Source organism: Lagopus leucura, unplaced genomic scaffold, assembly GCF_019238085.1.
Source record: "Lagopus leucura isolate 7727_CA_CO unplaced genomic scaffold, USGS_WTPT01 Super-Scaffold_100029, whole genome shotgun sequence".
Lineage (NCBI taxonomy): Eukaryota > Metazoa > Chordata > Aves > Galliformes > Phasianidae > Lagopus > Lagopus leucura.
In genome coordinates this window covers 4,980,598-5,006,258 of record NW_024962280.1, presented here as the reverse complement: position 1 = coordinate 5,006,258, position 25,661 = coordinate 4,980,598, and the positions used below count along the sequence as shown (strand labels likewise).

At 36.0% G+C, this 25,661-nt stretch overlaps 1 protein-coding gene across 3 annotated transcripts in view; it reads right to left on the bottom strand.

Moving 5' to 3' along the window:
* Window positions 1–25,661, bottom strand: part of NLGN1 (neuroligin 1) — a 288,387-nt gene that overhangs the window by 160,968 nt on the left and 101,758 nt on the right. For all 3 annotated transcript variants that reach the window (XM_042881331.1, XM_042881333.1, XM_042881332.1), the window contains exon 3: window positions 16,505–16,657. In XM_042881331.1, the coding sequence (XP_042737265.1) occupies window positions 16,505–16,657 (153 nt within the window). The remainder of the gene's footprint in view (window positions 1–16,504; window positions 16,658–25,661) is intronic.

The window sequence follows — 25,661 nt, the reverse complement described above, 5'->3', positions numbered from 1 at the left end:
GTTTTGTATATACAGGCAAAATAAATAGTTTGTAAAGAGATATGGGCAATTACGTTGTCCTCTTTCGAAGCCACAGCTTGCAAAACTTTCCCATGTGACCTGAGAGAAAGCGCAGCCTCTCTGAAATACTAAACAAGCAGCTGACTTTATTTTTGCAAAATACTACCTCAGCCAGTGACGTGCAAACTATATACAAATTTGTTTTGAATTCTGCTGCAAGACTAGTGAAGCTAAAACACTTCAGTCAGAATACAGCTGATGGCATGTAAGCCAGAAACTACTTCAAGGAGCAAAACCTAAAGAAAAGTTAGAATGAAATGGATCAAAAAGTAGTTGAATTTTTATAGAAGTGTAAAAGACCACTTTATTACTAAATAGTATTATTTCTTGCATGGAGTATCATCCACTATCAAGGGACACGTGATATCTGTAAATGTAAATTTCCAGCAAGAAAAACTTTCACTGTGATGGATGAGTAAAACAGAGCTAAAACTATTACAAAATGTCTGAATATTTACAAAGACCTGAAATGCAAGAACTGCAAAATAACAGATTTCTGTGTCAGATGAATCAGAGAAATTAACCTAGGACATATGTGGCCACATGTGCTGCAATAGGAATGGCACGCAGCCTATCCCACTAATGCTGTTCCCAAGACCTGCTTTTGCTGTAGAGATAGGGTAAAACAGGAATATTAAGGTTGCATCCTTAAATGTGCTCAAAAATAACTGTTCAAAGTTTATCAGACAACAAATCGGTACCAGTCCTGTGGCCAGGGTTACATTTGTATTATGCTTTTGCCCTAATAAGAAGAACTTCTTGTTTGAAGAAGTATTAAAGAAATATCTGGTTCGTTTCAAAATCTGCTGAGAAATCTCACTTTATATTATAATGAATATAATGTCAAAAAAATGTTACTTATAAGTTGGCTTTCTCCATGAAAATTTTTTTTGAACAAGCTGTGGTTACACTGCAGTTCAGTAGTTCACTGCTATCTACAGTAGCACTTAGTAACTCCCCTTTGAGGAGGCTGGAGTCCCACAGGGAACTATTCTTTTTTTCCAGTATATTTGACATGTTCAGCTGTTAGTGCTCATTATGGTCATTATGAGCTATTACTGCTCATTATACTGTTAGGCAGATGACACCTAGATTTACTGAGTTAATGGTGATGGGTGTGGGAGAATCTTTCTTTTTAGACATATGAGTAATCAAAAAAAGAGAGCTAAAAAATCTATGAGATTAGAGGAAGAAAAAGAGCTACTGAAAGAAACACTATACTTTTAAACTCTGAGCAGAGATACCAAATCATGTTTGCCAGTTGGCATTATCTGTACCTGTGCCAGTTACATGCATCTCCCTCTGTTTTTCTCCCTGCTAAGCTCTAGAAGCTTTATAACTCAACTACTGAAAACAACAATGAACCTAAGCTAATTAGAAGAATCATTCTGATATTGCTGTTCTATTTCCTCTGTGCCATCCCTCATGCAATGACACATTTTGCTCTGGTAACTTTTTTTACTGATACAATTTCAGATAGCCTTAGGCCTTACAATTTAATTATTCTCTAAAACAAAAATAGAAATATTGGCATAGGCAGTTTCAGAAAATAATATGGAGCGCTATGCAGCAAAAGGCCTGTCTGGAAAAAAAATATTTCAATTACTTATTCGTGATTTTCTACTAACACAAACCATATATAAATTTTTAGTCTGAAAACATTTACCTCAAGGAAGTAACAAAGAATGTTTGTCCCATAAAAACACACGGCACGGTGCCTGACCGAATAAGCAGCATAAATAACAGGTATCAGTGCAGTTCTTTTTTTTTTTTTTTTTATTTCATCGTTATTTGCTTCTTATGTGTTATTCTGGCAGAAAAATATAAGACTAGCAATGATATTTCGTTTTGTTTCACTCGGAATTCAGGTTTTTATGTGAAGGACAAGAGATTAAACACAACTTTCTGAACAATAAATGGTTTCCAATGCCAAAATTCTGGTTTCTCATGTATTACTACTCCAAATGTAAGGACACTGCATGCTCTGGCTTTTAGATCTACACAGGTGCTTTATTAACTTCCCTATGTGTCACACAATTCAACACAGCACTCAAGCTCCTTGACGTGAAATCCTGGACTAGAATCTCTAAGGTGCACCGTGCTGCAATAGCTTTAAGTATTATGCACTCACTAGTGTAAAGTGCCTGGTATAAGCTGGAGGATCAAGGGAAAGGAAATGCCATTGCTACCTGCTATTTGGTGTAGAACAAGAAAGAAGCAAGCAATAATCTTTCCCCTCATGGTTTGCACTCAGCTGTGCACAGGCAGGCAGCAAAGCCAATGTTCACTGGCTGAGAAACAAAACAAAAGCAAAACATGGAAGGAGATACATTATATTAATCTGCTTGTTGCACCCCAGAAACCAAATATTTCTCCAGTACATAGCTATAGTATGGGAAATCTCAGAATCAAGGGCGCCATCTCTCTCTCTCTAATAAACCAAATGAGAAGTGCATTAATGAATCGGTCAGGTATAATTAACAGGCGGTTACACAACACACGGGAGCATTACTGTAACTTACAGATAGTTTTAACAGTCTGCGTATTTCCAGAATTGTCTCTTCTGCTGAGAAACAATTGTAAAAGACACCAAAAAAAAAGGGTTTTCTCACAGGTGAGGCCAAACTGGCTTGCACCAATGTTGTGATACTGCACAGTTACAATGCGCAGTTTCTCTCCTGCCAGCCAAATTTTCAACAGTGGCAAACATGAGAGAAAACCCATAGTATAAAGATGGTAATAGACTGAAATGAGATCAATATCAGGTGGGTCGCCCCATAACAGGAGCAAAGCAACATTTAAATTAATATAAGTAAATAAATAAAAATTCTGACTTAATTTCCTAATTTTTTGCCTAAGGAATCTCTGAATAGGATTTGGGGATTCTTTTTTTTCTCTTGATTGAATACCATCTCATGCTTACATTACACCAGTAATTACAATCTAGTTTGTTCCTTACCAACAACACAGTATTTTCTAAGAATTATACTGTCAGATATCACAAATGCAGTCAAAAATTACATCACAATTTCATCTGATGGAAATATAAGAATTGGTCTATTTTAGTTACCACATAACCTACAATTTATTTCCAGGTTTTAAGTAATATCATATATTAATATGGTGTTTTCAAGATCATCATTACTGAGTACTTTATGCAAATCCCCTTCTATAGTGTTGTTAATGACCACAGCACTTTGATGAAAATATTTAATAAATGCATGTTTAAAGTTGTTTTAAGTTACACGAAATGATAAAACACCTCCATTCTCTCTTCCTTCCTTGGGTACAGGTATCTTTGCCACAGCTATGTTTCTTTTCATGGAGTACAAAAAAAGAGTTGTGAATTTTATTCTGCACTGAACAACTGATTGTTTGTTGTGCTGAGCGTTAGTGCTGACCCAGTAGCAGTGTTTTACAGTCTGAAGATCAAAGTGCAGTTTGCACATCAAAATCAAATTCAAGCTTTTGTTTATTACTCTCTTAACCTTTCATCGGCACTTCATCTGCTTCACACAGCACTGAAAAACACAAAACCAAAACAATGTTCAAAAACCTTGTTTCAGTGAGTGATCTTTATTTCTTGACCTATCTTACTATTAGCAAGTTCTTGAAATTCTTCAATCACTATGATTACAGTTATATTCCTTCTGAAAGGTGATTTAATATGTACAGTATTTCTTTTTGTTTTCAAGAGAAAAAAAGAACTTGATTTGCCTGTGTGATGTTTGTGTTAAGAACTCAGTCTTAATGATAAATTTGATGAAGTAATGAGGTTTATCTCTAGCCTTGCCTTCTCATTTGTGCATTCTTTTAAAACCAACATTATTTTAGGGATTCTTAAAGCAAATGACACTAAAAATATCAGTTATATGTAAAAACTCTCAAGGGAAAGGAAAACAAAACTATTAATCAGTTGTACTCTTATAGAGAAATTCCCAAAGATGTCTTTAAAACAGCATACTGCATTCTGCAAGTTGTTAAGCACAGGACATCAAACCTGCTTTTTGCCACTGCTTCATTCCAAAGCATTTCAGTACTTGCATTTACTGAGAAGATGCTATTAAAAGCACCTTCAATCTGCTTTATACATGTCAACTGCAGAAAGCTATTAGCTGTAATTGGCAATTTATTTTTTTTTCCTTTTACTGCTTTTAAAGTATGATCAGGTTCCAAAAAGTAAGGTTTTAGAATTTTGCTAATGTACCCTAAGTGATGCGTTCACCAATAGTGTAGGCAGTTTTCAGTGAAGAAACTGGTCCTCATCAACATATGCTTTTACAATGTGTATCAAGAGATGTAAAAAAAATAGGTGGTCAGGAATTGTGAAATTCTGTGGAAGAGGAACAGAGACTTGAGTGAGAGCAGAGAAGACACCTCCTGGCATGACTAAAACAAAGGAAAAAAACAAAACGCCACATAGGTCAGTGATGGGCAGGCTGAACCTAAATAACTGGTACCAAACTACAATGAGCCCACATTTATGAGCGTAGGTACACTTTATGCAGGAATCCTTCCTAAGAGAAAAAGCAGAGGTAAAATGGAGAGAAAAAATAGTATTCCACTCACTGATAACTTTCAGGCAGTCTTTACAACTCAAAATCAAGAGCCCCCTTCCAGAAAACTCAAATTCCAATTGAAAAAGCCCTAATAAGTAAACGCAGATAATACGCAGATTGAAGTAGAGTGGTTATTGCTTGACAGAAGAGCATAGTTTGGAGGTTTTTCTGTTAGTTTTTTTTGTTTGTTTGTTTGTTTGTTTGTTTTTAATGTGTGTGTGTCTAAGATTCCTTATAATGGGTTATTAATTTTCACATGAGTTCACTCTATAGCTTAGAAAGGCTTACAAAGATTGTCAGGAGTACAAAGATCAGACAGACAACCAGAGAACAATTCATTTGCCCCTGGTCATCCTTTTCTCAGCTTTTAAGATTACAGAATCACAACCCCAGGGTAGCAAGGACCTCTGCACGTTTGGTCTATTGTATCTTCTATTGAAGCATGGTCAGCTACAGCAGGTTATACAGGACCATATCCAGGTGGGGTTTGAGCATCTCTTCAGAATGGAGACTTCACAACCTGTCTGAGAAACCTGCTCCCGTGTTTGATCACCTCTACAGTGAAAAAGGTTTTCCTTATTAGGATTTCCTGTCATTTCCTGTGTGCTGCTTGTCCTTGTGCTAGATACCACTGAGATGAGTCTATCTCCATCTTCTTTACGGCCTCCTGACAGCCATTTATACAGATTGGTAGAGAGATGATTGCAAGGCAGCCTCAGAGGGCTTACTGTTTCACAAATAAAGATCCATGCCCTTCCAGCAACAGCTGGATGCCAGATGTGATACCTTAGGGCATCTCCCATGCTATAAGACACCTGTGTGAGCAACACAATCATCCCACCCAACACAGCACCCAGGCAAGGGTAGGGGTTTAATGTTTACAGATTTTACTTTGAGTTCAACTTCTAACTGCTAGGACTGGTTCATACGTAAACAGATGTCTGCATACGCAGGTGCCTTTTGTAAATACTCCTAGCAAGTTCAGCTCAGGAAAATAACTTGTTCAAGAGATTTTCTCCCAGAGACAGTGATCAGCAGTGCCAACCATTTTAACTTCCTGCAAAGATGCCTGTTTTTCAAAAAATCTTCCTCATTGTATACAAACTCAGATTGAAGCTAGCGAAAACCAAAGCCTTTCAATATGCTTCTGGTGCCCTGCATATCGCTCACTTGGCAATGGAAAGTTCAGAACCAAATTCTGGATGATTTTTTGCTGGGTTCTGCAACTTTGCAGGATGACTTTAACAACAACTAACTATTAGTGGACATTGATCGTCACAAGTAATTTTGTTTCTTGCAGAGTGAGATTGATTATCTTTACCTAACTCGTGCAGATCTTCAGGGAGGATATGCTGAAGAACCACACAGAATGTGATGGAAAACCTTTTAAAGGACTCAAAAGTTTTAGCAGCAAAAGACTAACTAAGCACTTGTGTAAATGAAAAGTGCACATCTCATGACAAAAGCTCTCCTCTGTGCAGCCAGGGAAAGGAACTTCATTCATCTATTTCAATCATCCAAACGCCAGTTTTCAATCATTAATGGGAAATAAACCTACTTAGTCCCATCCTTCCTTTTTGTTTTTTCTTTTGAATGTTAGAAGAGAACCACACAAGAGCAGAGGAAGACTCACACACTGCTGGTGCAATGGCAGTAGGCTACAAAGGTGATGGTAACAACAGGAATAAAAAGAAAACTAAGTACACGACCCAACCTTTCCTTGGAGCTCTGGGCAGCAGAACAAGAATCTCCATCACAGGCATCAACAGCAACTGCTCCTGTGGACACCGCACACTGCACTGCCTCTTTGGTACAACACATGGTATTTTCTAATTGTGGCTGATCCTAGGAAGAATAGACAAGATTCTACCAAAGCTGAGGATCATCTAATGACAGCTGCTTGCAACTGCCTTGCAAGAGGTCTTGTTTCTGTGGTAACCTGGAATTTGGAGTGGTCACACGTCTGAAAAAAATGTGTCCTTAAGATTATCCAGATTATTTCTAACCGTTGGCTGATAAACTATAGCCATTTAATGCTATTTTTTCAATTCTGTATATCTGAAGAGAAAAAAGCAAACTTAAATTGAGCATTTATTGTGATTACTACTTCAAAACTGCCAGTTCCACTACACTAAGTATCTTCCTGTTTGTAAATTTGTTTGCCCACAGTACTCTCAAAAGAAGCTTATCAACAAAAACATCTGCTGCCATGACTGAATTTGAACCTGAGATCAAAACACTCCCTATGATCCATCTTTACAAGGAAACCATCCAAAATCTACATGGAACTTTCAGAGGATGAAGAAATATTACGTGCCCATACTGAGGGAAAGAAAAAAAAGAAAAAAAAAAAGTATGCATTATTTTAAAGGTCTTTAAAAATGCAGTCTTGAATATCATGTTCTGATTGTTACTTCCATAGCATTCAGCTTAGAGACAACTGCACACAGAAATCATTAAAGCAGATGCTGAATTTTGCAATTGCTGGAAAATGCAGATAGAACCTTGCTGTCTATCATAACACATAAAACATTTTCAGCTGGAGAAAACTCACATCAGAAAATAACTATATTAGCAACGTGAAAGCAAGTAAATTCTTTTTCTTTTCTATCAAGAAGAAAAAATAGGAAATAGTGAGCACTTTTCCATTTTCAGTTCTCTTTTAAATATAAATTTAAGAAGTTAATGAAAAACAAGATCTGGCAATGTGCATCCAAACAGCTATTCATTATGACAACAGGAAAAACTCAGAGATTAAATTGTTTGAAAGCTTGGAACACTCTGGATGTACAGGTCTATGAAGTGTTAAAGGACAAAATTTTAAATTACCAGAAAGAAATGGTGAAAAGAATGTTAATATTCTTTTTATTGTGAACTTTTCCCTTTCAGTCTCCCATAAATTAGCCTTCCTAGTTAAGGGCTGTGTAAAAGGGAAAGGAAAATATTTAGAGAATTTTTTTGAAGAGGCATGTAATAATAAAGTGAGTAATTATAATAGCATTAGGACACTCAAGAGTGTATTTTACAGGGTCATTAATATGGTTCATGGGTAGCTGAAAGCACATGGCCTTTGGCCTCACGCCTCACAACACACATGGGGCACACATTAATGGCTCTGTAAAGCACACCCTATTGTGTCTCAGTGCTTTAATAAAGCCTTGCAGATGAAATGCAAAACCATTTTCAGTTGAGTCAGAGTACTTTCCTGACGTTGGAAGGGAAATTACAGCCGCAGAAGCAAATCAACTCCTGTGCAATACATTATACCAGCAAGTAGAGATGGAAACAAACTTTTGGGGAAAGAATTTAATTTACCCATATGTTTCTTGTTGAAATCAGTGAGAAGATACCAATTAATGTTCGCCAACTCCACAGAACATTAGAACCTAAGTAACAAAAACAAGCTAGGGAGATGCTTGCCTTTTCTTTTCTAACCTTTGGATCTAAATGGCACTTTGCCTCCTCTATTTCTATCTCATACTGAATACTTCATTATCACTTAATGAGAAACAAAACAACCTCAAAAATGTTTACAGCATACCTGCGGCAACATAAAATCACTCAACCAGAATCCTGATGAAAAGTGCTGAGAAGGTGAACAGATCATGATGAATGTGGCAGATTTCATGAAATCAAGCATTCAACAGCTAACAGAAATGTACAGTAAGGAATCGTTTCCAAAATCAGTGGAATTCTTGAACACATAGTGAATATCTCAGAAAAAGACTGCTCACCATTTTTATTTTATTACATTAGAATCTTGGCACATAAAACGTGAAATATTACTGCAGAGTAATGAAAGAGCCCAAGTATAACTTCTGTCTTACTTCTCATTTTTGAGCAATGATAGACTCCCTGAAACATGCAGCAGATATTTCAAACACTTAGAAAAGATACATCATTTTACTTCTTTTCCAAACTATTTAGTTTGCAAAATGTAGAAAACAAGAGATACTGAAAATATTTCTACACAGACGTCAATATCTACTGCTTATATTTGGTTGAAGGTAATTATTGTACTTCACATAAAGAGGGATATTTATTGATATTCATCATTTACCCAGACTTCTGTAGGACTTCATCTAGCAGTTTGCCATGAAACACGCATATTCAAACACAAAATAATAAGTATTTTTCAATATATCAGGAAGTGTAAGAAAACAGCACACCAAACAATGCACTCTTCTATATGTTCAATTTGGAAAGTAATGAAGGTTGCTATATTTTAATGTACATTTTTCTGTGTTAGCAGAGGTAGTTATCTGCACACAGATCCCACTGGATTGAAGAACAAATCTCTGACCTGTACTGCTGCCAAGAGTTTTGGACCTTCTAAATCTATTGCTCTGCGACAACTTCAAAATACAGAGCTTGCTCAATTGATTCAAAAATTATCACGGGGTATTACAGCAAAGAAGCAACAAATCAATATTTGAGCTAGCACCTACAATTGTAAACTACATCACACATGCAGAAAACGTAAAATTGGAGCAGCATTATGCATTTCAATAGGTTGAAAGACGTGAACATTTCAATCAGGATCCTTGTTTCCTTGTTACGTTATCCATTGCTTCCAAGGATCAGAAGTATACAAAACTGCTTCATTTAAACATCAGAAAAGTCGTGACTATTTCAACATACATAACAAAATACAGTGAAATGGGGATTCAAAACTATGCTTCCTGCACTAACTGTGCTGTATCTGGGAAGAGATATAATGTAAATGCTGAGCTATAGCATATTTCTTAACGTTACATTATTATGATCTTAATAACTGCTTAATCTTTCTGTCTTGGTTGAAAATCAGAAGATTATTTCAGTGTTGGAATGCTCTGCAGTGAGATCAGATTGCACAGAAGTCCTAATTTATTCCCACTTCTTGGCTTACAGAACCTTTCCTGGGAAGTGTGGCATACTGGAAAATTCCATTTGCTTGTGGGGACAGGGCCAACTTTGGTGCCCCAACAGATCTCAAGAAGGCAAAGGCTTAGAGTGCTGTGTAGAAAATAACACATTTTGAACACACAAAACATTTGTAATATTGCAGATGAGAAGCTATGTACAGGGATCAACGACAGTGTAAAAGTAATTTGGACAAATATTAGAGGAAAGTGCAGGTGCTACACATAACTAGATGGTAAGAATCACAGACTTCATGTAGGATAATAGGGTCAAAGATTTTTATATTTTTTTTTCCTGAGGCAGTAAGATTTGCATAACTTGTCTTCAATGAACACTTTCCTATTTCACAAATATTATCAAGTTGAAGTTTATTATGAGTTCAAAGATTAATCTGGCAAAAATGAAATATCTTTATGATATGAATTAATAGCGATCACGGGAACTTATATTACCAAAAAGCAATTTCTCTTTAGAGCAATGACACAAACTGTTCTTATACCAAAACAAATAGTTTTAAAGTTTGTTATTTGTTATTTTTTGTTTACCAAAAAAGAAGCCTAATACATTAAAGAAAAAAAAAAAGAAGCCTAAAACATTAGAACAAACCTGTTAGTTAAAGGGTACCTGTACCAAGACAGAAACCTTTTCAATGGCAAACAAAATAATGTCTTTGTGCCCTGAAAAATAAAGAAGCCAGTATATATTCATCTATCTAAGCAGATGGATAATGTCAATTTGTTGTGCTAGAAAAAGCACAAATAGAAAAGAAATGGCTTATTTTAAAAGTGCACTATATATTCAGGGTTCCCATTTCATAAATATCTTGCATGCTGTGCACTGCAGTTGACCCTTTAAATGTATCCAGTCAATAACCTATTGTTTACTTCAAGTTCATTTTGTCATTTTGATGGTACAGATTCAAGTGTGGCAATCTTCCTTTCTCTGCTTCACTGCATACATGACTCCCTTTGGCTGATACTAGCTCACAAAAAAGCCACTAAAATGTCATTAATTAGAGCTGGTTTGAGATCCAAATGCTAATTCTATTAGCAGATCTATGAAATTAGGACACTGTAAATCTAGATGAGTTGTGCTTGGGCCTCCTGCAATCTGTGTTGACCTGAGGTTACCTACTATATTAAATAAGAATTGTCTAATACATTTTTAGAATGCTATGTGTAAATCAGACCGTGTGAAGTATGTCACCAGAGGGAATAGAAAGCTGCAGCACGCTTTTTATCTTAGCCTGTTCTATTTATCCAGTATTAAATTTATCTGGAATGCTTCATATGAAGAAACAGCGATGGTCAAGGATAAGGTGGGGTCAGATAAAACCTTCAGGACAAACTCCCTTCTGTGTCACCTCCAAATGATAAAATTTCATCTACAAACAAGTTAGTATTTTTATAACTAATAGAAACTTGTTACGAAGCTGTCAAGGGCCCCCAAAAGTATTTATGAATCACATTCTCTGTATGTTCATCCAATTCAGAAAACTTAAATGAATGATTTTCAACAGCACATTTTCATGTGCTTTGCTATTAATTTTCCATCTTTACTTTCAGTGTAATGTACTTTTAATTAGGCAATAATATATAATTTTCAATCCATCTATCATTTCTACTCAAATATATTAGTAAAGAGAGAGTAGAAAAAGGCCCATCAGAGACCTCTTCGTGGTAAGGCAAAGCTGGAAGGAAATGCCATCTCCTGATAGTATCTTTAAGGTTTCGTAAAAAGGTAATGGATGTCCTTGTCACAGTCACTAATGATCAAACATTTTCCCATTTTACTGGATATTAAATTGTGAACTGTAAAGGAAAACTTCATAGTCTAAGCCACACAGCCAAATAATCTCAGCTTTTTTTTTTTGCTTTTTTTTTTCCCCTCATGTCTAACTAACACAAACATTCTTATTCCACTGTTACATAAACTGAATAGTTCCTGTGACGTGGAGAGGTGAAGAGGCTTATTTCTGAGGGGCAAGACAGTTCAGCAGACTGCAGAACAGGCCACGGATTATACAGGCAAAAATGCCTAAATGTCAATGAAGCAATTTTTGAAAGGGTTGTGTCTAAAGTTAATAGATATTTTTGAAAGCATCGATTAAGTGGTACTGAAAACATATTTGAAAGATATCTTCTATTTAATAATTTCAGTACTATTACCATGATAGAAAGGCAAGGCAAGAAAACAACAAAAGCAAAACATTTTCTGATGGAAAAAGTACACAGTAAATGATTACCCCCCCAAAAAAAGAATCAAACAGTTTAACAAATTATATTAACACAGAATAAATCAGATCTAATTTGAAAGCACTGAAATAATTTAGTTTTCTATTCTGCTTAGGAAAGAAAACGAAAAGAAAACAAGACACTGTCCTCCTGTCAATCACAGTGGAACTAGACTCCTGAAATCATGGAATCATTTGAGTTGGAAGGGACCTGCAAAGGTCAGCTAGTCCAACTTCCCTGATGAATGGCCAGGTACTTCAAAATTGCTCTGATTTTTTTTTGCTGTGTGTGCTCATCCCTACGTTGGATCCTGCCAATGGTCAAATAAGTAGTTTTTCAACCCATGGGTAATGGCAGAAATGCAGGGCCTGGGACAAATTGCCCAACATGTACTGCAGGGCTGAGTCTATATTTCATGTCACTCTTTTGCCTGTAACACATTGCTGCTTGACTCTATTATGTGAGGAGCAAAATATATTCTCAAGCCTATCTTCCAAACACAAGTATTCTAACATGCATCAACAAATAATGTAAAAGCATAATAAGACTCATCCTCCGTTCACTTCATTGTTCACAAAGCTCTTAGAGTTGCTAACAAAAGTAAGAAGCAACTTTTGCTGCAGTGTTTTTGCTTTGCTTTCCTTTGCTTCAGTATTTTATTTTACACGACTGCTTCAGCCCACCATAGCCATCTGACACAACAAACTATTGAAAAATTGAAGTTTAGGCTGAAGAACACAATAGGACTCTAAGAATAGCTCCTGTCAAAAGCTCTGTGCATAAGCAACAATTTTCTTGTGGTACTGCTTCAAACTGTGGGCAAACCAGGCTTTTATGTATCGAGAAGCACTGTACTTATGAGTCTCATTGATTTAAGTTCAATCATTGGCAAAATAAGGAATTAATATTTATGAGGATACCAGGCCTTTCAAACACAGTGCTACAGTAAAAGCGCAAATAATTACCAACTGTCATTAAAAGTAAAAAATGGCCAAAAAAAACTTGGAATGACAGCTCACTGTTTCTGTGGGAAAAACCATTGCCTTGAAGACGAAAAACTTGGGAAATTTAAAGCAGTGGTTTACTTAGAGATTCCTCTGAATTATTCTTCCATCTCTCAATTCAGTTTGATCGTGAACTGCATTAAAAATGTTTTTCTTTCAGATCGATTAAAATCCAGTGGCCAAAAGATAATCAAAAGCAAGAAATAGAAATTAATAAAATGAATAAATGTGTATTCAGTTGGCATAAATCAGTGCACAACTTTCTCTTTCCTCTTGGAAACTTAAGCTAAAGGGGAAGAAGCCAGCGCTGGCTTCTCCTTTTCAAAAGAAAGAACATAGGAAACAGCACTGGGGGTATTAAATCCATCTATCATGATCTTTGCCTGGATGTTAAATAAACTCTTCTTATAATCCCTTTATGTTTCTTTTATGAAATTTAAATAAAAAGCTCCTGCCTTTTTACCAGCTGGAGATATTTTAGATAAACATTTGAAAATTTAATTTAGTTGAGTTCAAAACCCAAATTTATCTTCAGATCTGTCTTTTCATAAAAATAAGCTATAAAACTATAAAAAATTTGCCTGCACCTACTTCTGTGCTGTCCTTCAAGGACATCAGACTACTCACTAGAAAAGATTGCTTGCACAAGACTCGCATTTAAAAAGATTGTAAAGAAGATATAAATAGTCTGTCTCCAATGGTTTCTTATTCAGTAGTCCCCAAGTTTCCAGGGCAAACAATTCTCTACTCCATCTCATCAATATCTAAGGAAAGATTCTAACAGACTTTCATTCTCAGACTTGCTTCAGACAAAGACAAAATTGGGTCAGAGAACTCTCAGGGTTTTTGTTTGGTTTATAAATGCACTTGCTCCACACTTCAATTTTTATTATTATCTTTACCAAAGACATTCCACTTCTAAGCATTCTAAAATTTTAGAAAGAAGCAAATCTTGCATCTCTATAAAATGTACTGCCTCAAGCAGATTAATCTACAGGACAAAGATTGTTTCAGCTGAGAATAAAAAGAAAATACTCTGAACTGTACCAAGAGCTGCCTGCTATGGACTTAATAGCAATAATGAAAAGAATCCAATATAATAGCATATCCTCCCTTCCCATCACTATCAGTTTGGACAAAAACTCTAAACATTTCCTTAACCGGATTTCTTGTTAAGAAATGTCACAGGGAGAATCCTGGTTAAACCAATGGCAGAATTCCTAAGACTCACATGGATCATCTACATTAAGGTATTCATCCACAAAGACTGATGCAAGAAACCCAGCCACGAGAAATGGGAAGACAGGCCCTAAATCTTCTCCTGTGGAGAAAGAGTCCCTATATTACCTTTCAAAGAAAGAATCCTTATATTATTTTCCCCATACAGCCAGGCATTTTACACAGCAATGAAGTGACATCTAGTCTTCCCACAAGCAGTGGACAGAGAAGCTGAATCTTATGGGATGTGAGTCAGGTAAGGGAACCTGAGAATTTGTCAGCTACGTATTTGTAAAAACGTGTCTTTTTTAATGCCACTGAAAAGAGTGATGTTCTGCTGTACCATTATGGACAAGCATTTCTGTACACTGATGAGTACAAGTTTGAAAACAAAAAAGCTGATATCTTGTATGATTACACAACAGTCCAACTCTGAGGCTATCTTACACAATTGTCTACACACTAGGAAACACAAAGAAACCTGGAAAAAAAAATGCAAACTGTGCAAATTTTGTTTTTTGATTGCCAGCATGTTTCTACGCTGCCCATCTAGAGATATATAACCATTATTTATTGTATACCTGGCAGATGGCATTGTACCAGAAACAAAATACCTGACTTTTATATATAGTTAAAAAATACATTTATTTTACTAAGAAAGCACTACAAACTTGATAAAGGATTATTTTAGTTGGTTTGAAAGTAGTCTTAAGTATACATGCCAATCACCAGATTCTGCTGTGCATTTCAGAAGTTTTACTGCAAAAGGTCCCACTTGAAGGAAAAGTAACACTCTGCTCCCTGAAAGCTCTGTAAAGAGCACAAAGTTCAAAGAAGCACAAAAGCACAAACACAAATGGAAACCTCCCAGGCTCAGTAAGATGTTAGCAGTGGGATACCTCAGGGATCAGTCTTAACATTCCAAAAGGAAAAGCCATTACTGTTACAAAGAAATTCTCATCTTTCAAGCAATGAGCACTTTCAAACACTGCAACTGCCAGTAAATTTAGGAACCAGACTACGTAATTTATTAAAACAAACAATTCCTTCAGATGACGGCGACTATATTACTGAACAGAGTACCCTTCTGGTATGAAATACACATAAATGTTTGAAATATGAAGGACAAGCACAGTTGTTTGTGTATAGTCACAGATTACAGATTAATAACCACAGCACTAATATATGCCCAAGGACTCAAAGTAAATTGGGAGACAAACATGACAAATATCAGTATTTTCTTCCTTAAAGAAGTACATCACAAATGAAACCTCCAGCCAGATGCTAAGGAGATAAGTCCAGCAACAGACATTTTTCTGATTGTTTTGGAATATATTCCATCCTTGTAAAAGGCAACTACCATAGATTAGGTCTTCAAAATCTAAGTCAAAATCCATTCCTGGTAAAAAATAAACTGTTTCCAGATAGCAAATTTTAATACACATGGCACCACCGGAGATTAATTGCAGAGATGATGAAGCAGGAAAAAAAAAAACCAAATCAATCATTATGCTAATTGATTTCAAAACAGAAATAAACCAAGTGCTGATGAAATAAAATGACCATACAAAAGAAGAACAGAGTAGCAGACCTTGCTGTTGCCCACAAACTGAAAATAGAGTTCACTGATCTTCAGAACCAACTTGCTGCTCTGAATGACACCCGGCTTATCAAGCTACTTCAGATGTTACAGGGAACCTATGCAAGTACTGCAAAATTACTCTTCTGACTTTCAAAATATCCAAGAGTTGAAACCCTACCTGCAGGAGCCTTAGCAAGTAACACTGCAGTAGAACACACAGAACAAAACAAACAATCACATCATTGCCATAAGACCTGTCAGACTTTTATCATATCTGTGGCCGTGGTGAACAAATAACAAAGTACATTTTTTAGAAATACAACCAACCAGAGACATACCAGTCAAGTCTACCAGCAGCATCAGCATATCCTATTCACCACATTTGAAACAATCAGAAATAACTCTATTACTCTACAATTTGGTTTAGAAAAGAAGTATTGGAATTAATTGAATTCTAACCACAACTCATTTTAAAACCACAACGGAACTCAAAATAAACAGGTATACAGTGTGACTCTTACTAAATAATATTTTGATAAAGTTCTTAGTTTTTTCAAAGCATTAAAAAAATTTGTTAATCAAAACTTAATCACTTCCAACAGAAAACATTATTGTCTATGACTTAACTTATATATATATATATATATATAACTAATTCACCTATCTATGAAGTAAAGCATTGCCACTATCCACAGAAAACAAGATCTGGTCTGAACCACTCAGCAATGGAAACACCTGCTTGATATCACTAAATGCAAACCAAACAACACAAATAATACTTGCAATGCCATTTATCTCATCCTCTTTTTTTTCTTTTTGACAAATTTGTAAACCAAAGGAAACAGTATCAATAATTTTGGGTTTTTTTTTTGAAGAGTACACTCATATATAACACGAATCACATTACACATATGAGGGATTAATGGAAATCTGAAAGCTTCTTACCAAGTACCCCAAGGCGGTAGTTGACTGTGATGACTATCACATTCCCATAACTTGCTAGAACACTGCCATCATACAAATTTCCAGTGCCTTCCATGTAGGACCCTCCATGTATATACACCATCACAGGCTTAGGTCCCCCACTGTCCCGAATGTCTGGAAAAAATATTAAAACACATTTTATCTCAAGAAAGCATCAAAAAAAGATGCATGCAATATTTACTTATTTACTTATTTAGTGAGGTTATTTTTCTTGAAGTGTTTCTCAAGCAACATCTTGACATAAGAAAATGGGCAGGTGACATAAGTGTTTCCTTGTGTCTTGCAAACTTATAACTAGAGCTCATATTTTTGAAACACTCATTGGCATCAGTAAAGCAGAAAGGGATTGAAAATGGTAACACTTGCTCAGATGCAATGGGGCTGTGCTCTGATTGTGTTCCTGCAGAACTGGATGTAAAATGTGTATTAATGCCACTATGAGCACATTTCTGCATAGCCTGAACATTTCAGAAAATCTCAGCCCATCCTTCTGCTCACTTAGCTGAAGGCAGTCCATCATATTAAGATAAAAAAGCTTTCTCCTCGTATACTTGTAACTTCCAGTGTGACAAATCAATAATTTATAAATTACAAATTCTTTATAAATATATGTTAGCTGTCTTGATAGTTCTGAAGCCCAAAATTTTAGAAATTTCTTGGAAGCTGTTTAAGACTAGGACATCAGACACACATTATATAACCTGAGTAAGCTGATGGTTAAGGAGAGTGCGTACTTCTTAATTTGCTGAATTGTGGCACAGACTTTATGCCACACTTGAAAGGGATGACCCTGCACTCAAACAAAAAGCAAGTTTCCTAACTGTGACACTGAACTCAAGCAACAATTTGAAATCTTAGTATCTCTACCGTTCTCTGAGAAAATTAGATATTGACACATCTTTTGAGGTTTCCTTTTGATGAGGACATTGATTTGGGTATCATTTCCCCCTCAAGTTGTGTGATTTTCAGATAGGTGCATTCACTCAGGACGTCTTGAATATCTGAAAACTTGAATCACCTCTGCTTCTTGTGAGGACTGCTGGTAAGTACCAACTTAAAGAAACTGTTAACTGAGAACTGGTGGAATAACATTTGCTTTTAAAGGTTTATTTTTCTTTGATTGGAAAGAAAAAAACTAAAATGCAACCTTATAGTTTTCATTTGTCTGGATTAAATTGTAGTTTGAGCTAATTTACTAGCTGAGTCTTTTCCCCCATCTGACATAAACTCTAATATTCCATTCTAACAGTCCTTAAAAATAAAGGCAATAACAAGAGAGCACATGAAAACTTCCCAATGAGGAACTGCAGCGCATATTCTGGTTCAAATATGTTTCTGTCATTATGTGAGCATTCAAGTGAATTCCCTGATTACTCACTTCAGCATCTGAAAAAATCTCAAATGTATTGTTGATTCCTTCAATTTGGATGAATCTTATTTAAGATTCTACTAGGTAAGATCACTCTAGACTTGCAGGAATTGTTCTGAAGCACTGTAAGGATGACTAGGGAAGGGCAGTTAAACTAAAAGCCGTGCTTTTAAAATTTGCTGGAAAAGATCAGCACAGATGTGTCTGTTCACAGAAAGCCAGGTGCTACTATTATTTTGATATTGATTGTAATTTGAAGAAAATGCCAGAACGGTCAAGATCAGAAATTGGATCTTCGATATTAGAAGTATTAGAACAATCATCTATTCAAAACCGAAAGGATGATGAAAGGTTGTACATGAAATTGCTTATGTTGCTTTCCTGACTCAAGCACACAGTAAGGGCCCTCCAGCAAGCAATTTTCAGACTGCAGTGCTACGGAGTTACTTTTCTTCAGTATCCATAGGACAGAATTGTAAACTCCCAATGTTTAAAATCTACACCAAGGAAGAAGTATTTTGAAATTCCCACACTGTTTTCAGTAGATAGCATGCTCATAGCCTGTGCCTTTTTTTTATTATTGCTATTATTTGGAACAACTATGGAAGTAATAATAAATTATTAATCTGAAATCATTGTCTGTTCCCAGCAGAAACTGTACACACTTAATTGTATGCTTGGTGGGAGCACAGGGGGAGACTGTCTCAGAATTCTTCTTTAATTAAAATTACATAGAATTACAGAGCACCAACTGTGAACGGTAATGAAATGTTGGTAGCACTGGTCTGTTTATCTGCGAAATAATACTGGGATATTTAGAAAAGAATGGGTGCCTTTCTTCTGAGAAATGCACGCAGTCAGGACTAAAATCAGACAAAATTTACTCTAAATTCTGCCTGCGCCATATTTTTGTTATCCCAGTACTACTATGTTTGTTAACGTTACATGCAGATAAAGAAATAATTTTCAACTCAAAGAGATCACTGCAGTTCTTTGTGCCCACGTTGTTCAGGAGTAGTCTGCTAACTACAGCTATATTTTCTCACACACATTAATAATAGATGTTCATGGAATTAGATGAGCAGTTATTCATGGAAGTAGCTTGCTCTCAACAGGCCTAAATAACTGGGGTGCATTTTATTATTATTTTACTATATATATATAAATAATAACTATATTATTATAAAAAATATATTTTATAATAGCAATAATAAAAAAAAAGGCACAGTCTATGAGCATGCCATCTCCTGAAAACAGTGTGGGAATTTTAAAATACTTCTTCCTTGATGTAGATTTTATTTCATCCGAGAAATGTAGATTAAGATACAATTTAATTTAGTTGTGGACAGCACATTTTATAAAGTGCTGCTTTAAACAAGACACAAGTAATTTAGAGACACACAGTAGTAGCACTGTCCAAGACGCTTCTCAAATTCAACTCTTCTGTTTTTATTCACCAGAAGATAAGTTTTGATTGCAATGATTTGTTTGGCTTTAAAGTGCTAGTTTATAAAACATACAAGTAGGTCTTACGATATTGCAGTGAATGATCTTATTTATATGCTGTATACATTAACTTTCTTATTATGATTTCCATCATCTCTCCTCTGTACCTTTCTAATGTTTGTTGCAACTGCTTTTTATGCCAGCTCTTAATTACATTGCAGGCAATTTAGGAACGGGGCTATTCTTTATTCTGTGTTTGTTATATCACACAACAGGGAACTGGGTCTGACTGTGAATATTGGCCACGGCTGTCATATATAACAAAACATAATTACACATGCAGTCATTTGAAGCTCATGTGAGTTGGCCACATGACTTAAGTACAATTTGCAGAAAACAACCAAAACAGGAAAGGAAGAAACCTCATTGGGATACAGCTCACAACAACAAGCAGTTTACTGTAGATGTCATGAGCAGTATTTGCTAAATGAAAACTTGGAATTTTCTAAAAAAATTTCATTTCTAAATAAAAATTGTGAAATTGTGATGCAGACTTCCAAGTAACCTTTTCATGGCTTTTGGAACCTGAAATAACACCGAAGCAGTGGATGACTTTTAAGTATGTTACTGTAAAACCTACATACTCCTCACACAGATCAGAGTTGGATAAAAGTGGTGCACTTTCACAAACCTTCTTCCTATAAGATTTAATGGAGCATAGTACCAATCAGTGCAATACTTCTGATTGTTTAAAAGCCTACTGAAAGTATGCAGTCCTGTAGTTCAAATCCATCAAATGCCTCATAGATGCATGCTATAAATTAGCAAGTGCCCTCATCAATATTAATATGTAAACATCCAATTAATGTTATATTTTAAACCTGTGATATTAACTAGGTGGCCTGAGACTTCTAAAACATCTGTTGAACTTCTGGTGGGAATGCAGTGAAAGTTTCAGCCCTATTTCAGAATTTTTGAAGGCTGCTACAGGTATGCATGTGGAGCATGTTCAAATTACAGTGGGATCTCAATGGCCAGCTAAACAGCAATTTTAAGCTGTTAAAGGATGGCTAGAAATGCAAAAGCTCAGACTCTTCACTGTACAAGCAATACTCAACACTGATAAAAATATAGCAGAGCCCCAAGAGGTCCTTAAACTAAAGGTCTGTCAAAATTTTTACTATGCTTTTTTTCAAGTGTTAATATCACTAGAATTCATCATCTGAATTGAGCTTCTCTGTGTAAATGGAAAATAACATTGCCAAAATTTAATACGCAAATAACATGAGAATCTGCACATAGGAGTCGGAATTTGTGCTACTCCTGCCTGGATGGAACTCATTAGAGGCCATAATTATAGTTGGAACTTGTGGTTGCTTTGTGAGGTAAATGAATGTGTTCTGCTGTTTACTGATCTCTGAAGTCCAAAAATGTACAACTAGAGCCAGAAGGAAAGACTGTTTCTCTCCCCATTTCTTACCATGACAGCTGAAAGCAGACAAAAAGCTAAACTTAGCAACCTAGTCTATTTTAATACTAATAGAGCAATAGGATTTTCTGGAAAAGATCCTGATTTCTGAAACGCTTTCTTCTCCTGTGCCAGTGAAGCCACAGTCTGTTAAGCATATGAAGGAAATTGCAGATGGATTTTGCATCATTAGCAATTTAAAATTGAAGAGAGAATTTTGTTTTTGATTTAAAACATGCTCTGGACCAAGAACTTCCTTCATTCTATGAAGTTCAATGGCCCCTGTAAGGCAGAGCATCACACTAAATGATCAGAATGATCACAGTTACAGCCTGTGAACAAACAGCAACATCTGTTCCCAATCTGTCTCCTATTTCACAGGAGGGATTGGAACGGAGAAGGGAAGAATAGCTGCATCTAGCAATTACACTGCAGCCTTCACTTCGAGGCATGCACTGACAGTTCCCTGCTTTGCTGTGGACATGGCATCTGCATTCTTCACAATGTCTGTATTCCTCATTTCTAAAAATGGAATAATAGCATTCCTCTATCTCAGAAGAATGTTGTGACAGTGAATACATTAAAAATTGAGATGCTCAGATAACACTGGGGACTAAATAAGGATCTAAGATTGACAGACTGATTTTCTAAGTAATGTGTGGTTGACAGAATGGTGGATGAGAAGAATTCATTTGTGAGCAATCCTTCATGGATATTTAATACTGCACTAACTACTTAGAAGTCCAGTTGTGATCACTGAGTATGTAGTCTGATTAATAACTTGCGTTGCTGTATTAAGTCATGCTAGGAATTTTAGCATACAGGAAATAAGAGTGCATAAAGAGCTTCTTTTTTTTCCTCCTGTAGCCATATTAAATGAAGTCAAAGTATTGCTTTACAAAAATTAAGACTGGTAGAAATATATTAGCATTACCCAGATATTTTGCTTTTTAAGCCAAACTTCTCCTCTAGACTGCGTGCACGCACGAGGAAGGTGCTGTTTATTCAACTGCTGAATGATTTACATTTTGCTTCCACGCTAGATCTTGCTTACCTGAATGTCAGCAAATAGGCAAATCTACCACTGCTATAAAAATTCAAAGATGCTCACTGGCTGCAGGGTCTTTTTGCCACTCATATTCTTGGTGCCTGCCCAAGTAATTCAATGTTTATTGAACAGGTAAGCAATCCCATGGAAGGGTTGCACAAACCAGAATGCTATCAGACTGGGAGAAAAAGGATATTCATATAATTTGACTGTGCACACATTTCACATTGGTAAAATCTGAAAACACCTAAAACACCTTCATTTTTTTAAACAGCAAATTTGCAGATCATTAGCTGGTAATGTGCACTACTGCCTTTGGGTCTTTTCAAAACAAAAATGAAAAATGATCTAATTAAGCCTGGTCCACTGGTTGCAGCACATAGCAGAGATCCATGTTTGATTGCTGATTCCAGCGCTTGTGCTGACAAGGTTTGGCCAGCAATACTGGTAGTGACTCGTGGCAGACAGGAGTAGGATTATTGAACACTGTTCTCAAATGAAATCTTCTGATCAAACTCTGATGCATGAATGACACAACATAGTATACATTCCAGGCATTTGAGCCAAGGAGCTGCTATGAGAGATTTTTCATGGAGAAAGGCTTACAACAAATGTAAGTGGGAGCTCTGAAATTCCTAAGTAATACAGAAACCATCCTGGGCATTTTAAATATCATTGGACATCTGCTTATGTAGCTTGGATTCTGTGGCTATGTGAGACAGTCCTTCTCGCCATGCAAGCCAGGTCTCCCAATTCCAACTACATCATTAATTCAGCTTTTTTTTTCCCAGTATCACAACTGAACTTTTAATCAATATAAAAATGTATCATACTGCAAAAGGAAAAGTGTTTAATGGGCAGATCAGAAATCTAGACAAGTAACTTCCTTTCTCTTTCCTCATACTCATATCCAAATACACGACAGGTAGTTTGTGAACTCCTCAGTTCTGAACATGCAACACATACGAGAGCTCCAGTGCAGAGAACAGGTTCACAAAACATGGGGCATCCAATGCAACTCCTCCCCTGAGAGACAGTGAAACGCTGTGCCTCAGCACACATGGTTTCTACTAACCTAGCAGACATTCCCAGCAGCCTTCAGCATCTATTGGTCATAAAAATTGAAGCCTGCCCTGTCTCTTTGTGACTCTTGGAAGTAGCAAACATCTAATTAATGCTCACATTCTTCTATTGGCATAGAAAGGAGAACAAAACTGCCACTTGTATGCCAGAGAAAATTAATCCCAGTCCCATAAAATAGAGATTTATTAATGCTGTAAATGTGTTTTTTCCCTCCAGTTTGACTGCTGTGCTCTTACAGCCCTCTCTCTCCTACAGCTGTCGATGTGGGATTTGGGTTTTCCCTGACATGGATGCCGGTTCTCCAAAGACCGAGATCCCTACTCTCATTTGACTGTGTGTTAAACTGCTTTCTGATAGCAGCCACTGCTGAATTTTAGCAAACTGTTTTAGTAATATCCTGTAAGCGTGTCTACTTAGACACCGGCTCAACAAATGTTAAGGCATTAGCATCTGTCCTGGCAGCAATACAGCAAATTAGGAGAGCCATTAAGGTTCACTCGATGAATAAATTAGGTTTCAAACCATTTCTTGAAACATACTGTTAAAACAAGACAGACTCCCTCTTACAGTGGCTAATCCAATGTAATGTTTCATAGAGAATTCACAAGAATATCTTCTGCCATGCTTTGTCATGAACTAATGTAAAAATGACTCGGACTCATAGAGCTAAATGGATCTCAATTGCCATACTCAGTTCTGAATAGCACGAGAGCTTTCAGATGAGGTTTTCAATTAGGTCTTCTTTCAAATCTTGGGCCACCTGGTGGCCTTTCATTTACATACTTAACTTGCACTTTAGAAGAGGATTAAGGAAAATGAAAGAAGTTTGTGAGTTTACATGTAAAGTCTGTTCTGCTATTGGCTAAGAAACTGAATGCTCATAGTTCCCTTCCTTGATCTTTTGTGATAAGACCAAAACAGTTAATGTACTCTATGATTAAAATCTTATTAAGAGCTTTACTATTTACAAATTAGGCTTCATTGTAATATCTGGCCAAAAAAGAAATGTTAACAGAGAAACAAATAGAAACTACCAGGCTCATGTGTGCTTCACTCATTGACCATAAAAAATATCAAGTATGTGCTTAAGATTCAGAACTTTGAAATAAATCTAATTGAAAGGAGGAGACCACTAAGGAGACAGAGCCCCTTGTTACCATTTTCACTGCCTTGAACAAAAATCAAATCTGCTCAGTTTATAACAGATAGAATTCACAAACAGAATTGTATGCTTGACATTTCAAAGTTTTGATATTACTTGGTAATAGGGATTCTAAGGAACACAAGCAGATAGTTATCTTTGTACACTTGCAGAAAACAGATGGGATCAGATTCCTTTAGATGACATCAGCGTAGCTCCACTGAATTCACAGTTGCTGTGCAGAGCCTCACCAACTGCAAGTACTGCAGCTGCTCCAGGGCTGCCCCTCTTCCACAGGAGGTGGGGCAGTCATGCAATTACTTGTATTTGTTCAGGTCACCATAAATGCAGAAGGTTTTGTATTTGGGGAGATTCAGTTGCTTAAGAGACACTTTTTAAGTTTTCTGTATTTTTCCTCAAAATATTTGATAAGTTTATCAAACTGATATCAGTCAGTGAAAAAAAAAAGAAACATCTTTTTACTTGGTGAAATACATAGGGTTAGAAAACATGCAAAAAGGTGTACAGAGAAACTTTAAAAGAGTGTTAGTTCAAATAGAATGGACAAAATTGAGTCAAAAGGTGGAATGCAACATATCAAAAGTCCATTTCAAGAAAACAAAAAACCCTCTGCTTTAAATATTGTTACTGTTTTGTATCAAAACGTAGAACTTAATGACATTTTCTTTTAAAAAATGTAAAATATATATATATGTATAACAACAAGCAAGAAGACAAAACACATCAAAAATGGGAATAAAAAAAAACTCTTCAAAAGAAGACAAGAAGTCAAAAAAAGAGGGGAGAAAAAAGATTTTCAGGGATCCTTGTCATGCAAATCAGTTTGGCGGCAAAAAAAATACCTTCATCTTCAGCACCGTCATTATCACCTAAATCATCTGTCTGTTTCTTTGTAAGGGGACCTAGGATTGAGAACGGAGAAAATGGAGGAAAAAAGACAATTCAAGAATATACAAGACTGAGGAAAAAAAACAATGATATTAAATTCCCATGGACGTTTCAAGAAAAGCATTTGCAAGGAGGGAAATCTTAGTTTCTAACAACCAATTTTTCATTAAGTTTTTAAATATTACTGCAAAACCTTCCCTAGGGGTATGGCTATTAGAAACAACTAGCACACGAATCAAAGCGTGCCCAGTGCTTTATTTTTGTCAAATGAAGAATCAAAGCTTGTTTACTAAAAGCATACCCACTGTAATAAACTATAAATAAGCACTTACATTTCTTATTAGGAATAATGGAGACAAATGTCAAATTATCTTTCATTTGATACAATGAGGTAGCTAACAAACATCTGCTTTTTTTTTTCTCCTTTTTGATACATTTATTACATTCTCATTTTAAGGGAACTGTAGTTTCCCTTGAAACCTTTGACCACCTGCTGAGATATCTGTGAAGAACCATGAAAATCCATATGTAAAGTCAAAACAAATGTGAAATCCAAGACCGACTGAAAGCAAAGATTTTTGCCATTGATTTCAATGGGGCCAGGGTTTCACCACAGTACCCAGAAGTTACACTGAGTGTGGAATTGCACTTCTA